The following is a 15,781-nucleotide window of genomic DNA, read 5'->3' as shown; positions in this document are numbered from 1 at the left end:
CCCACAGGCTTGGGCAGAGACCTCCAGGGTCCTGTCAGCTGCATGTCCTTCCCATCAGCGTAGTCTTGCTGAACAAAGAGTGAGGCACGATTTGTCCATGTGCTTGGGGTGTCCTCATACCAGCAGGGCCTGTAGTTCCCAAAATCATGAGCAGAGGAAGCCACCTCCTTACACTTTAACACTGAAATATGTCCCAGCTGTATTGAGGTTCCACTCAAAGAGAAGACTGCAGGAAAAGTCCAGGGTGGGAGAGGAGCACAGGATTTCGGTTTTGTCTTTCTAACTGTGGTAAAACACACACAACCTAAGACTGACCATCTTAACCTTTTTTAAGTGTACATTTCAGTGGCCTGAAGTGTATTCTCACTGCCGGCAGCCAGTCTCCAGAAGCTTTTCATCTGGCAGAACTGGGATTGTCCCCATTATACACTAAGTCCCCATCCCCTTCCCTGCAACCCCCTTCCCTGCAGCATCATTGTACTTTCTGTCCCTGTGAATTTGTCTACTCTAAGTTCCTCATATTAGTGGAATCACATAGTGTTTGTCTTTTTGTGACTTACTTATTTCATTCAGCGTAATGTCCTTGAGGTCTGCCCACGTTGTAGCATGGGTTGAATCATACTCTGTTCTGTGTTTTTACCACAGTTAGTTTATCCATTCCCCTGTGGATGGATTTGTGAATCGCTTCCTCCTCTTGGCTGCTGTGACTCATGCTACTGCAGATGTGGGCGTGCAGATGCTGCTTGGAAGCTTTGTTGTCTAAGCTACAACATGCGAGAACTGTAGAGATATCCATCCTTAAGCAGGGCCCACTGGGGAATTGGCTGGGTGCAGTCCTGAGCAGAACGAGTCCTGGAGGAATCCAGGTGGTATGAGAGCAGCCACCCAGCCCTGTTCCTATGGGCTGCCCCTGGCCTTGTCACAAGCCCTTGGAGCACTGGGGAGGCTGCCCTGTCTGTGCTTGGGGCAGCCCAGGACCTATCTCTGACATTCACCCAGTTTCAGGCAGTGTGGTGAATATCAGTGTTGTCAGACCCATGGAATGATCCTGCCAAAATTAGTATAAATACTTTCGGAGAAATAATTACAATTTTTGTTAGAAAGAATGACTACTGAAAAACTCATACCTTTTACATATACACAAAAAAGGTTAGATGCTTTTTCAAAGTCTTATTTCTGCCTGAGGAAACTCTTACTTATCTTATAGAACGCTCGGGGTTTGTAAAGTGTTTAGATTTTCAAATAAAATGGCCAGAATGCCTGCTCGCGTGGGACAAGTTATCTTCATGTTGATCACACAGTGTGTAAGTAGGGCGTGACCAGACCAAGAAAAGTCTTCATGTTTCTGTAAAAACTAAACCACCAAATATTCTAGATTCTACCTAACCTATTTTTTCTACATTGAGAAAAATCCATCTGCCTTCTTTTCTAAATTAAAAAAATAATAATATATGCATATTTGTGTGTTTCTGTAAATATGCAGATTTAACCGGTAGCTTGCAGATTTGAGTCTTCAAGCTTTTAGAGTCAATAGGACATTGTCTTATGGGGACGCAGCATGGTAGTTCATCTCTTGACCCAGTCCGTATCATTTTGTTTTCCATTTTTGGTCTTTTTAGTGTTCCTAACCGTAGCTAGAATTCTTGCAAAAAGGTAAATAAGTCAAACCCATTGGTTTTTTTCTCTGGCAGTAAGTCACTACAGAGGAGAACTCTCTATGGTAGAGGATGGACGTGGGGGGTCACAAGAAATATTCTTCCTCTTCTACCAAGAGATTGAATTCCATTACGATATTTTATAAATATTTTCTTCTGTAGCTCATAACCCGGTTACTGGCTTGTTGCGAAGGTCTTGCAAGGAAGAGAGGGATGGAAGGCCTGCCTCTTCTCAGGTGTGCCTGTGGCCCCAAATGGAAACCAATCAAGGTGGCGATTTATGTTCATTAAGTGCTTGTCAAAACTGAAAAATTTTCTAATCAACAGCAATCTAGCGGCGGCCCCCTCGATGGCTGGGAGTGCCACCTCGGCCGCATCGGCTCTCTGCCTGTTACAACTCTAGGCGAAAATCCGCTGATGATTACATTAGGCTAAGCTGCGGAGTAAATGAACCGTGTCTTATTTAGGTGCCACTAGCTCCAGCGTAGGCCTGCCCCGCGGGGCACTGGGTAGCGTTTTATGGCTTTAAAATTAGTGTAGCTTCCCATTTGCTGCAGGGTGCTGCATGTTATGCCTTTGAACTCAATAAGCAAAGGGAAGGGGGCCTTTTGTTTTCCCCCCCCCTGTGTTTTTCTCCCTTGCATTTTAGCAGTTTTGTTTTGCATCTTTTCCAGACGGCATTTTGCAATAAAAATGTCTGACTACCATATACATGCCTCCCCCACAAAAAAAAAAAAAAAGAGAGAGAGAGAGAGAGAGAGAAGAGAAAAGAAAGAAAGGAAAGTGGAGGGGGAGAAAAATAAAAAGTAGAACATAGCAGATGTCTGCGGAGGAAGAGTTTCTTTTTTTCTGAGCTCGGAAATGAAAAGTCGCTTGGCAGGTCACCCCTCATGGCTTATCATGTCAGGATTACTACCTCAAGTAGTAACAACACCTTGAGCTCAGGGAATGATCATGTCAGATCGGAGGGCAAAGATTTCAGTATGTTGACTGGACAGCAGTAAGGAGAGCTGTCGTTTGGGGAGGGCTCTGGCATTCTCTTAAACAGTTTGCAAATGATCTTCGTCCATCCTTAGAACTGTCCCATGAGGCGGGAACTGTTCATCTCCCTATCTTAAAGATGTGGAAATGGGGACCAGGAATGATTAAGTAGTATGCCCCAAGTGCAAAACTCCCCAGACCCCAAGGCTGGATCCCGGGCTGGTTCCAGAGGCCGTTCTCTGGCCCGAAGGAAGCTGACTTTGTCCTCTGCAGACTTCTTTAGTTGAGGAAATTAGAATGTTAACGGACATGAAGCAGTAGCATCAGGGGAACAGAATTATTCCTAGAAAAGCAATGTGTCAGAAGAAAACACAGGTGTGGTGAGCGTTCAGTATGGGGAGAAATCCTTCAGTGTTCTGGTAGGCAACAGTGAATGTGGGAAATTTCTGTCCTGCACTGGGTTAAATGGCAGAAGAAAAGGTGTAGTGATCATTAGCGCCCCCCTGAGGACAGACTGTGTGTGCTCTCTGTCTTAAAAATCTGCTTTTTGAAGAGCTATGTGTTCTAGCAAATTCACCCCAAGAAGTCTGAAGTTTTAAAGAGCTTCAGATCTAATATCGCTATGCTGAACATTCCTATCTCACTAAAAACTTCCCAGATATAACTGCTGGTCCAGTTGTTTCAAGCCATAATTAATTATTAAAGTACTCACATAGCCAAGGAACAGTGCCAGCTCCTTGAAGTTCATTGCAGTGAAATTTCACTCATGCTTGCCTTCGGAAGAGGCCTACAGTGACTGGGAAGACAGGAAGCCATTTTCATACCCGACACATTCATTTTGTGTGGGCTGGGTTTGAGCACGCATGGGTTACAACTGGGTAATATTCAATTTGAACCTAAAATGAGGAAAATCTTTCTTGCAGTGTAAAGCTCAATATGCTAGGTCAATCAAGACAGATACAATCAGGAAGCAATAGGTGTATTCATAATTCAATTTGGAGTTTTCTGCTGTTTTGATTTATATTATAATAACCTATCCCCCAGGGCTGACGTTGGACTTCAGCCCACATGTGTCAGATGCTCGCTGGCGGAGGGGCCTCTAGAGGTTGGCCCTGGCTGTGTGTGGGAGCTGTCCATGGTGCATGAAGCGCGCTGCCCCTGACCCCCGCCCCCCCGTGACACTTCCCCAGCCTTCCCTTCTGCTGGGTCTTCCATGATCACGGGGCCCACTAAAGAATATGCTGTCGTAACTGTTGCATTTGTCCCGGGCACCAGGTACCTTCTTCCTGGGGTGGCCACGCGTCACGTTGGCGTGTACTTACAAGCCAACGTTGGTCGAGGGGTCCTTTCAAAGGCAGGTCCAAAAGCGAAACCCTGCAATTCTGTTGGCTGTCTGGGGAAACAAAAATCATCTCTCCTAGGGTTTTCCACTTTGAAGCTGCCTCCTACCTTGCTATTGTGACTGGCCCTTTGGAGAGAAGGAGAAATTGTCTTCTTTGAGTTATATGATCTGAAAGGACATGGCCAGAAGATTCCTCCTAGTTTTACGATATTTTCATAGTATTTTTAGGGTATCGGTTTCGTGCGCTCCTGTGACTGTATATGAGCCTATTGTTTATTATTCAGAAATGTTGGACTTGAACATTTGCTTGGGTCTCTTTGAATGGATGGTATTATGTGTGTCTTTATAGATTAGTTTCCTTTGAAAATAGTATTAAATGGAGTTGGGAATAGCAGTGCATTTAACAATGGCTTCTCTTACATACTTTTTTTTTTTTTCTGAGCCCTGAAGTAAGGATTTTTTAAAAATAGAACTTATACAAACTATAGTTCCTCTTTGAACCTGGACATTCATGAAGTACAGTGAAAATTGGAAGAATGAGTCAATCCTTTCCTCCAGGAAAAGACAAACAAATCTGAAGAACATTTCTGGCATCTCTGCAGAAGCCCAGCTCTCATTCTCTTCCCCCAGTTGTGTGTGTGAAGCTGTTGCACACTCGTAGCTCTTGGCTGTTTTGTGAATATTGAACTGGGCCAGTGGTTCTTAACCTTTGGGCCTCAAAACTCCTTTACTTTATTAAAAATAACTGAGGAATCCTAAAGGCCTTTTGTTTCTGAGGGTTATATCTTTTTTTTTTTTCAAGTTTTTTTTTATTTAAGTCATTTCTACACCCAGAGTGAGGGCTCGAACTCACGATCATGAGACCAAGAGTCACACACACCTCCCACTGAACCAGCCAGGCACTGCATCTGTGGATTATACCTAATTGATACTAAGCATGTTAAAAATCAAAACTAAGAAAATTTTAAAATACTCATATAATTTATTTAAAAGAATAATAAACCACCCTTCTGTGATATATTATTACATAAATAACATTTTTATGGAAAACACATTTTCCACAACAAAAGGAAATCTTGAGAACAGTAGGACAGTCTTACTGTTTCCATTGAACTGTCTTGCTGGTTGAATGACCTTCTGTGTGACACCATGCATGGGTCATTTCAAAAACATTGCTTAGGGACGCCTGGGTGGCTCATTCAGTTAAACATCCGACTCTTGATGCACCTTAGGTCTTGATCTCAGGTTTATGAGATCGAGAGTCCCATGCTCAGAAGGGAGTGTGCTTGAGATTCTCTCCTTTCCTTCTCCCTCACCCTCTCCCTCTGCATCTCCTGCTGTGTGTGTGTATGTGTGTGTGCATTCTCTCTTTCTCTCTCTCAAATAAGTAATTGAAAAAAAATTGTTTAACTGAGATATGCAGCTTTTCAAATGGAGACACTTTCCATCATATAATATCCAGAAACTGTTTGGATTTATATCACCATCTGTCTTGTTGGGAAAGAGTGTCAGTATTTGGAAAGTGTGAAGCTCACGGTGAGAGATGCAAGTTGCCAAGATTCTCATCCTCACCGGAAACTCGGGTTCTACATCAGCCACAGATACTGTCCACTCTTTTCCCTGCAGTGGTCATGCTGTTCATTTCAAGAAAATAGCTGCCAAAAGCCCAAGGTTGAATAGTCATATAACGTCTGACATATCATTCTTTCAAGTAAAAATAGGTCCCACCAAAAAAGCAGCTAGTTCAGCTCGAACCTCAGACAACTGCAGAAGTATGTTTTTGTGGGACACCCGTCCCCTTCCATGTGTGGCACCAACGCTCACACACGCTTGCCCTGTCATTACCCAAAAAAATTAAGAAGATATGTATGTACTTCAGGGTTGAAATGTTTAAGAATCAATAGTTGCCCTTTTTTTTTTTTTTTTTTTAATTTGACACAGAGAGAGAAGCAACAGCAGTAGGGGGAGCGGCAGAGAGAGGGAGACTGATACTGGGCTTGATCCCAGGACCCCAGGATTATGACCTAAGCCAAAGGCAGATGCTTAACCCACTGAGCCACCCAGGTGCCTCAAGAACATTCTTAAGTGAAACTTTCTGTTTGTTTTTATTTAGAGAACATGGCAATGAATACTGACAAGAGGGACTAGTGCAGTTTGGTTCTGCTGCCTGGGTTTATGGTCTAGAACCAGCAGTTTTAGTCACCAGAAAAACAAATTTCAGCTCTGGAAGAGGCGAACAGTGTCTTGGGATATTTTAAAGGTAGTCTGAACCTGTGAACCCCTGGATAGTGTATCAGGGACCACACTTTGAGGACTGCCAAGCTAGGTCATGCAAAGAGGAAAAATTCAATATATTGGCCACAGCAAGTATTAGTTTGTGCTAACAATTATCTCACCTAGACAAGCTGTATTACATGTTAATATATTAAGTTTCTAGACATTTATGTATAATTAGAAACCAGAACTTATTGGGAAAACATCATGGGAACAAAGTTTCTGTGATTTTTTTTCACATTTGTGAAGATGAAGGGTCTCCATACTGTATAAAAAATCTGTGTTAAAATCACAGTGGTGTTAATTGCATTATCTGTCCTTGAAGATAGTCTCAAAGCCGTGTGTTTGATTCAGATGCTCTCGTTCTGAGATGCCAGTCATACCATTTCTACATTTGGAGTTGGCTTTAAGATCTTGTTAACTGCTTTTGGTAACCCCATGAACACATCAAGCAAACCCATCTTTCAGCAGACAGCCAAAGGTAACGTCGGGATGGGAGGCAGTGAGAATCAATATAGTAAGAGTATTTTTAGGGACTATTGATGGATTGCTGTATTTTGAGCTTAAGTCCAACGCCAGATGCCCCAGAGCTGACTAAGATGAACTCACCATTTACTGAGTACCGTATAGTCCATCACACACGGAGAGGGCTCTGAGATCGCCAGGCCAAGACCTCCACACCTTTCCCTCTGCAGTTTTGGGGAAAACGCCTGGGTTCCAGCAGCCTCATGCTGTGTTTGGGTGAGGGCTTACTCTCCCTGCCAGAGTACCGCATTAGCCAGTCGATGACCTCGAGGTCCTGGTAACGCATGACCATGAGACTGGAGGACAAGACTGTCAGCCGCAAATCAATTAATTCTCCAAGTCTGGAGAGATGCCGTCCACCACGGCACTAATGACTCCGTGGCCCTCTCTGAAGGCAGCCCCCCAGAAGGCTGGAGCCGCGTTAAACCGTGCTTCTGTCAGCAAGCTGGAAGCTGTGGGTCTCTGACACGGCTCTCAATTGCTAGCAGGTTTCTCTCATTGCACCTCATTTGCATCTGGGACATCAATTAGCATGTTTGTTGAGGCTAATTGAATGAAACTCAATCATAGCTCTTAATTGCTTGACTATGTGAAAAGAAATCACATTAATGCAGCTAATTAAGTGTACGGCAATAGATGCAACATAATTAGGAGCGAGAGGTAAAAAACAAGGGATGGCAAAGGTGCAGGAGTGGGCTTGCGGGGGGCCGCAGTGCTCTGTTCCTGAGCTCACCGCACGTTCGGCAACGGGTCCCTTTGCTCCAGCGCCTGCTTGGAGAAAATAATCCGCACGATGAGCATGGACAACTTGAGAAGAAAAATGCAAATAGGTTTGCAATTACTACTTTTTCAAGCTGTTGAGGGGCAGGAGATAGCACCTCTGGGGGGCCTGGCTCTTGAGTGGGCCCCAGGGACTTGTTAAGTGCTGTTTAAAAGTACTTGGCTTTGAATTACCCTCATGCCTTGTTAAAGGGTTTTTTCCCCTTTTATCATCGATCAGCATTTTCTACAAGGAACAGGAGAAGGGTAGTATCTGTAACATTTGCATATCAAAATCAAGCTTGCTGTCTTTACTTCACCCAGTGAGGCCCCTACCTCAAACCTGTAGGGCCGCGTGTCCCACTTCTGAGGAGGCGACATTGGTTAGTGGTCCTAGCTTTAATTCCTCAAGTACCAAGCTGGGGCAAGATGAAAAGGCTGGGTTCTTTCAAAAACAGAAAACTCAGTGTCGTTTCTCTTGGGGGAAACTTGAAGCCACAGACACGCGCCTTTGCATTCCACCTGTTTCCGAAGCACCATAGTAAAGGGCTTTTGTGGATTAGGAAGTGCATTTTGTAAGGTTTGTAAAACTGTTAGTGGCTTGCACTATAAGAATTGCCAAGTTTATATCCTGGTTTGTTTTTTTTAGATCTAGCTCCTCTGAAGTTTTGGTGCCTAACTCAAGCGAGAAAACAGATTCCCTGGCCCATGCTGAGCCAAAGATAAATGTGTTCCCTTGCTGCATTGTAATCCAAAAAGCAGACACTTGGTACATTTCTATAATAATTTTAAATAAAATATCATGGTTATTGTATGTTAAAACATGCCTATTAAAAGAACCCATGCTGAGGCTTTAGTCACTATCTGATTAGCCTCATTTTAGAGCCCATAAGCAATAAATGCTCAATTACACTCCTGTTATTGTATTTTAATTTGTTAAGAATTGGCATTAAAGAAGAAAGTTATAGCAAGTTGATATTTTTGAAAGAGTAACTATGCAAGAATGAATTCATTATGTACAAGCCTTAACTTTGGTGTTGAAGCTTAGGTTGGCCTATTTTCAGTGGCTATTAATGGAAGTAAGTTAAAGATGTTTAAGAACAACATTTTTTTTTTTTTCGGTGGATGACCTTGACCCTCAGTCCTAGACTAACCAAGGATCACTTCCCTTCTGCTTTTTGTTCACCATCCTCAACACCCTGAGCTCATTCATGAGGTTCCATGTATTTTTTCCAGTTTGTCTTATCCTTCTATCTAATTTAATGGTAACAGCCTTCTGTCTTTGGTCCACATCCTTTCAAAACATAGCTCTTTCATGGTTAATTATATTTTGGGGAGTTTCCCAAGCATCTTGACTTTCAGGTGGAGTCTTGGGTCTGTCAAGATGGCGGAGGCGAACGCCAACCAGCCTGTCCTGCAGGGGTAGGTTGCATCAGGGCCTCTGCTCCTGGCTCCCATGGCTGACAGCAGCTCTGTGGATCCCACTATATCTCTCTGGGTGGTGACTGCTGACAGAGGCCTAGCCTCCCCACTCCCATTGAAGAGCTGGTCTGTTTCTGACCCCCTTTGGTGCAGCTCCGGATCCTTTCTCTGCTGGTCTTTGCTCCCATATTCCTCCTGGTTCCAGCCTTGTGTAGCCTTTTGAACATTCTTCGCACGTGGAGGTCCAGTAATTCCTAATTCACCAGTAAGCCCCTCACTCTGGCTCTCATTTTCCTCTCCCATTCCCCCACCCAGCAACCAGTTCTTCGGTGGTACTTTACACTGAAATGTTGTCAGGTGACCTCCACAGAGACCATCACTATCCACCTAGACTTCCCCCTGGTTCTGTTAGCTCCTGGTCATTCACCTCCAGCATGGAAAGAATGGCAAGATAACTTTTTCTGGATACATTGAATCACTTGGAGAAACACAATGCTTGAGTACCAGACTTACTCAGTATTCTTTCTTTTTTAACATCCAGCTATTACACATCCATCCATAAGCTCTGTGTTTTCTCAGCACCATACCACCAACCTCTCAGACATTGTCCTGGTCCTTAGTGAAATCCTTGACCTTTTACTTAGTTTTCTCCTGAGCTCCCACCAGAGAGCTTCATTCTTGTCTAGGCGCTTAGTGGTGTTGCTATCTGAGACTGAACAGTTGTTACAAAGCAGTTTCCTACTGCATGGAATTTTACCTGAAACTTAGACAGAGTCTGGGGTCCTAGTGTGCCATGTAATAAGCAGCAATTTAAAAAACATGATTTCACATGGATACTTATTTTCTCCAGCTGGCCTGTCCTCCACCAAGTGGAAGCATTTCCTGTGTCTCCTTGTATTTCCAGGGTCTGGGTTAGTTCAGGACACAGAGGCTGTGATTTCAGTATAATGATGATGCTACCATACTAGACGGATCAAAACCTCATTATTTTTAAAGTGCCTGCCTCAGTGGAAGGGGTCATAGGATTATAACTTATGGTGTCTGATAGAACCTTGTGTCCTAGATTGTACGAGGTCTTCTTTTTAATCTCTCTTGGATGTTTAACATTTTGAACAGGATTACATGCAGAATGTTCATGGTAAAGAGATTGATCTTCTGAGAACCACTGTGAAAGTCCCAGGGAAGAGGCCACCCCGAGCCACGTCGGCCTGCGCGCCCATCTCCAGCCCTAAAACCAACGGCCTGTCCAAGGACATGAGCAGTTTACACATCTCACCAAATTCAGGTAAGCTCATGGCAGACCCGCACAAGAACCCAGTGGTAGGTGCTGCTGGTCGCAGGACAGTGTGGAGCCTTGGAGATGAAGTGAGGTTAGAACCATAAACATTGTACTTTAAGGTTTAGAAACCTCTTCTCTTCTGTGGATGGTCATCTTCCCTACACCTGTGGTTCCGGGACTGCCAGCCAGCACATGGCACCATCTTGAGTCACAGTCTCACAAACCAAACCACGAGGTTTTCCCAGAGATGTGTAGTTGGAAGTAGAGTTTTGCATATGATTGAGGATTTAAGGGTCTTCTAAAGTATGTAAATGAGCTGTGAAACTATCAAGGGCTGGTGTGTATTTGTAGTGACTAAGTGGATGAAAGTGGAAGAGCTATTTGGAACAAGATTGAAAGGAAACTATTGGACCTCAACTTTCAATTCTCTTGGCTTCATATTGTTAACTTTTATGTCATTCTTTTAAACAACTTTAATTTTCTTTATTCTCTTTTGAAAGGAGATTTGGTCTTTATTTCAGGATCAGAGGAAGTGTTTCTCAAATCTAGATGTGTTTAGAAATTCCTGGCCATTGTGTGCAGTTGCAGGCCATTCAGAATGTCGTGGTTCATTTTGTGAGTCTTTGCAAATGGTTGCCTTCCGGCTTTGACCTTCCAGTGATTACTTATCAGAGAAAAGGCCTGAGTCCTCCTTCTAACACACTTTAACACACAGGTTTGTTTTCTCGAGCAAAAAGTCCCTTTTTTCTCTTTGACATACATCCAGTCTTTTAAAAACGAATTAACTGTTCTTTGGGACTTTCTGGCATAGACTCTGCTGCATTTTTCTCCTTCTGAGGTGTCAGGTGCTTTGAAAGACAGATCATGCTGACCCCACAGTTCTGTGGTATACACAGTGTTGGTTGGTGAAAGCAAGGTACTAGAAAGGGGCCAGAACTGGGGTCCATTGGGGCTCTACTGTGTGATACCAAGTGGCGTTGGACCGCTAACTCGGTAAAGTTTTACCACCATATTAGGTCCATCTCGCCTGGCCTGTGTGCACCACAGAAATGTGATTGCAGGTAAGATAATACATAGGAAAGTTTTGGGAAACTTGTAAAGTACAATTCAAACATCAGCTGCTATTAAAAATCCAAAGAAGTAGGGCTTTCTGCTAGGGAGATATCAGTTCATTCCAAAATGGTGGTAAGGTCTCTTATGACTTGCTGACCTTCCTTCTGAGACATACCTGAAATTTCCCTTTTCTGGATGGTGTGCTAACTCTGGGATAAGAAGAGAGAAAATAAGTACCCATGGTGGAAGGAGGGATTCTGTATTAAATGAAAAGCTGATATCTTCACTGCTTTGTATTTATTAGCTTTTTCAAAAAATATTTAGTGAGCGCCTGTCCTACGCCAGGAACTGTGTATGCTATGGGTGTGGAGACCCCAGTCTCCAGAACTTACACCTGAGGCCATCACCTTAAAACGAGCTCATTTTCCACTTCTTCTAACCCACCATGCCAAACCCACCCATTTTAGTCACGTGAACAAACATTTATGGCATATCTGATGGATGCCAGGCATGGTGCTGGGCTCTGGGAACACAGAAGATTAAGACTCATTTCTGCTGTTGAGAATCTTGGGCTCTGGTGGGGAAGAAAGACCAGCAGACAGGTAAAGGCAGGGCTCTGAGGCAGGCCACGGTACAAGTACACAGTGGCCTGAAGGTCTAGGGGTGATGGGTCCAGTTTACCCGAGAAGGTGGACCAAGGCTCAGGGCTTAGAGGGTGCCTGTGCAGAGTGTAAAGAAAGGATGGATGGGAATCTGCCAGGCACAAGGATGAGGGAAGAGCCTCAGTGATTTGAAGGAGTTTTAAATACATGTTTGGAATTTAGAGTTTTTTTAATCTTGAGACTTGTGTTCTTTGGTGCTGAACTGCCCCTTGTTTTCCTCAGAAAAATGTAATGTGGGGCGCCTGGGTGGCACAGTGGGTTAAGCCGCTGCCTTCGGCTCAGGTCATGATCTCAGGGTCCTGGGATCGAGTCCCGCATCGGGCTCTCTGCTCAGCAGGGAGCCTGCTTCCCTCTCTCTCTCTCTCTGCCTGCCTCTCTGCCTACTTGTGATCTCTGTCAAATAAAGAAATAAAATCTTTAAAAAAAAAAAAAAGAAAGAAAAAAAGAAAAACGTAATGTTTGGTAAACAAAATACAAAATGCCTTGTAACCTTATCATATGCGTGGAGTGGCTCATGTCCTGTGCCTTGGCTAAAGGAGCATTCCTTTAGCACCCCCTTTCTCTCGAATGCCCTGGCATTGTGTGGATAGGAGGGTTTGGGATTCTTTTGCACAGAATCCCTTTCCCTGCTCCCACTTTCAACTGATGACAGCACGTTCTTCCAACCCTTAGCCAAGTTAATTCCTCTTAAAGGGAACCTGGTTAATGTGTACTCTTCCTCGGATCACAAGTAGGGACATGTTAAGTGGGGCTGTGACATCATAGGAGCACAATACCACTTTGGGGAAAGACAGTGCCTCGTGGTCACAATGGTGCTCAGGGACGTAGCTTCCTTGTCTCTGCATGCAGGTGACCGCATCAGCTGGTGACCCTCTGTCCCCTTGTTCACATATACTCTCTCACGTGAAGAACAATTTTAACTTGAAGTATGTTGATGTTATTTTAAGTGGCAGACTTTGACCTAAAAATAGGTACTATTTCAGCTATTTTAGGGCTGTTTGCCAAAGAACTTAACATGCTACTTAACTGTATTCTTCTTTCTCAACTCATTTGATTTCTGCTGTTTTGTTCTAGAGGTTCGAGTTAACATGGAGATGTTTGTTTCTTTTTATGCTTTTCCTTTTTATTTGTTTTCTTATCTCAATTACTGGAATAGAGCAATGTTTTGTGCCTTCCCTTCTTGTAACTTTATCACTTGTGTAGACATGATAATATGCATGTACCCAAATCCTTGTGTATACCATTTGTTACTGTCTTAGGACAAATGTCCCTAAGTGAAGTGACTCAGTCAGTGGTTAGATACCAAGATAGTGGTATGCATTTCCAAAGTAATTTCTGGAAAGGTTTTGTTACACAAGTACCCTTCCATCTCTAAAGTAAGTATCCATTTCACCCACACATGCTTGCTAGCATTGCTGTTATCATTTTGGAATCTATACTAAAAATATCTCATGCTTTGTTTATTTGGATTTCTTCAGTTAACACTAAAGTTGACCATTGCATGCCTGTTGATACAGATATTTCTTACGTCACAATTGTTTAGATGTATCTTTTCCCATTTTTGTATTTGGTGTTTGTCTTCTTTACATGTTAAGGATATTAATGCTGTATAATATGTTCTATAGGTATTTCTTCAGTTTATTATTTGCTTTTTAAATTTTATGGTCTAATTTACATATAGAGGTTTTCCCTTTTTTAATGTATAATCAAGAATATATACATATAATCAAATTATAAGTCTTAGTTCTGCAATTTCTGCTTTAGATATTTATAAACCCTTTAGTAATAATCCTGAAAACAGATCACAATTCATAAATGTATATTTCTGAGTTTTGCGGTTTTATTTTTGTTTCTTTCTTAAGAATATTTAGCCCTGAATCTACCTTTAATTTGTTTGCATCAATTATACACAATAGGAAATCTAATTAAACTCCTTTTTCAAATAGATAACTAATTGTCCTTTCTCTGTCAAACTGTTTACTTATAACTGTGTGTGTCACCTTTATTATACAACTAACTCATTTAATCAAAATCACTGTGCTTCTGGGCTTGGGAATCTTTCAGTTGACCTATTGTTACCATTGTGTTACCATGTCTGGATTTACCACAGTTTCTTAGGTTTATGATTCAGTTTATATCTGGCAGTAATATTACTCTGATTTTACTGGTGTTCTTGACTATTGCCACTCATTTATTTTTTCCAATAAACTTAAGAGTAACTTGAAACCTACTCCTTTCCCCGAAAAATAATCACATTGTGACTCATTGACAGTGCTTTTAATCTATCAGTTAATTGGGGAGGAACTGATATCTTTACTATATTGAGCTTCTTGTCATGGAACACAAGCCTTGCCCGATTTATTCAAATCTAATATATATCCCTCAGTAAAATGTTAACACTTTTCTTCATTTAGATGTATCATGTCTATCCGTTCTGTTAGTTTATAATTTTTGATGAAATGTGAAGCTAGTGTTTTGGGGGAGAGGGGTTGGAAGAGGAGGGGGCTGTCTGTTATCTCATCTACTTTGCAAGAAATAAGAAAGCTCGGGGTGCCTGGGTAGCTCAGTGGGTTAGAGCCTCCGTTTTCGGCTCAGGTTATGATCCCAGAGTTCTGGGATCAAGTCCCACATTGGGCTCTCTGCTTAAACAGGGAGCCTGCTTCTCCCCCACCTCTCTCTGCCTGCCTCTCTGCCTACTTGTGATCTCTGTCTGTCAAATAAATAAATAAAATATTTTTTTAAAAAATAGAAATAAGAAAGCTCATAGTCTTTATGTTTTTTATATCCAGTCATTATATTGAACTCTATGTTAGTGGGAATATTTATTCAAATGTTTCTCTTGATTTTCTAGTATATGATCTTAATGCATCTCACATTTCAGATATGATAATGCCTAATTGTATGTCTGTGTTGACTTTGGAATACCTTACTGCTTTTCTTCCTGTACTGCTCGTGTACCATCATTACTGGGTCGGCTGCATGTATGCCCAGCCCCGAATAGTGCTTTGGAGGTTTCATGGGCAGTATGAGATCTTCCCTTCAGAGGCCTTGCACTCTGGTGGGGGCGGAGGAATCAGAAGATAAACAGATAAGACCATTGAAGTTGGTGATCAATGCTCAAGGGATGAAGGGGGCAACTGGATAGAAAATCACTGGTTGTGGTGGTGGTCTTATGTTATTCCTAGTATTGGGAAATGCTTCACCAGTCTTGGAATGTTGATTGCATTTCAGACATCAAAATGCTGGAACTGTGATGATCTTCATATCATATTTTGACCAGGGCTTAGGGAAGGGGAGGAAAAACACATCCAAGTAGCTGCCTTGTGTACTGATAACTGAGCCTGAGTCTCCCTTTGGGGCCCACAAGTTACGCAGAGCAGAAGAACTGCAGTGAAGGTGGGGAGGCCCCACACTCCGTGGGGCAGCTGCGGAGGGCAGGCATGGCGGGTAGAGGGACACATTCCAGAGGAGCCTGCCATAGGTGTCCCCCACCTCCAATCCGATGGGGACACTGATGCTTGAAAGAGAAGGGAGTGGCTTAGGGAGCTCAGACATCCACACACAGAGACAGAAAGAAATGACAAGGAAAGGCAGTCTTGCCGTGAGGGACGTCACTGATGCACACCAGCCTGCCCATGAGCCCTGTGCAGTTGATCTAAAATGAACCTCCCAGTCAGCTTGGGCCACACACCTTCCAAAGGCTGCAGGGCCAGCCCCTGCCTCTACCTGATGGACTGGCGGGCACACGTTCACAAATACGTTGCATTTGTGGAAACCAACACATTTGTGGAAACCAACACTAAAAATGAGAGAAACCAAGATAAACTGC

The 15,781-nt window shown here is 43.0% G+C and overlaps 1 protein-coding gene across 7 annotated transcripts in view; it reads left to right on the top strand.

The window, feature by feature from the left end:
- Nucleotides 1–15,781, top strand: part of AGAP1 (ArfGAP with GTPase domain, ankyrin repeat and PH domain 1) — a 505,804-nt gene that overhangs the window by 326,182 nt on the left and 163,841 nt on the right. For all 7 annotated transcript variants that reach the window (XM_059167640.1, XM_059167642.1, XM_059167641.1 and 4 more), the window contains exon 11: nucleotides 10,075–10,243. In XM_059167640.1, the coding sequence (XP_059023623.1) occupies nucleotides 10,075–10,243 (169 nt within the window). The remainder of the gene's footprint in view (nucleotides 1–10,074; nucleotides 10,244–15,781) is intronic.

Source organism: Mustela lutreola, chromosome 3 (assembly GCF_030435805.1).
Source record: "Mustela lutreola isolate mMusLut2 chromosome 3, mMusLut2.pri, whole genome shotgun sequence".
Lineage (NCBI taxonomy): Eukaryota > Metazoa > Chordata > Mammalia > Carnivora > Mustelidae > Mustela > Mustela lutreola.
The sequence above is the reverse complement of the archived record's forward strand: the minus strand, read 5'-3'. Positions and strand labels throughout refer to the sequence as shown.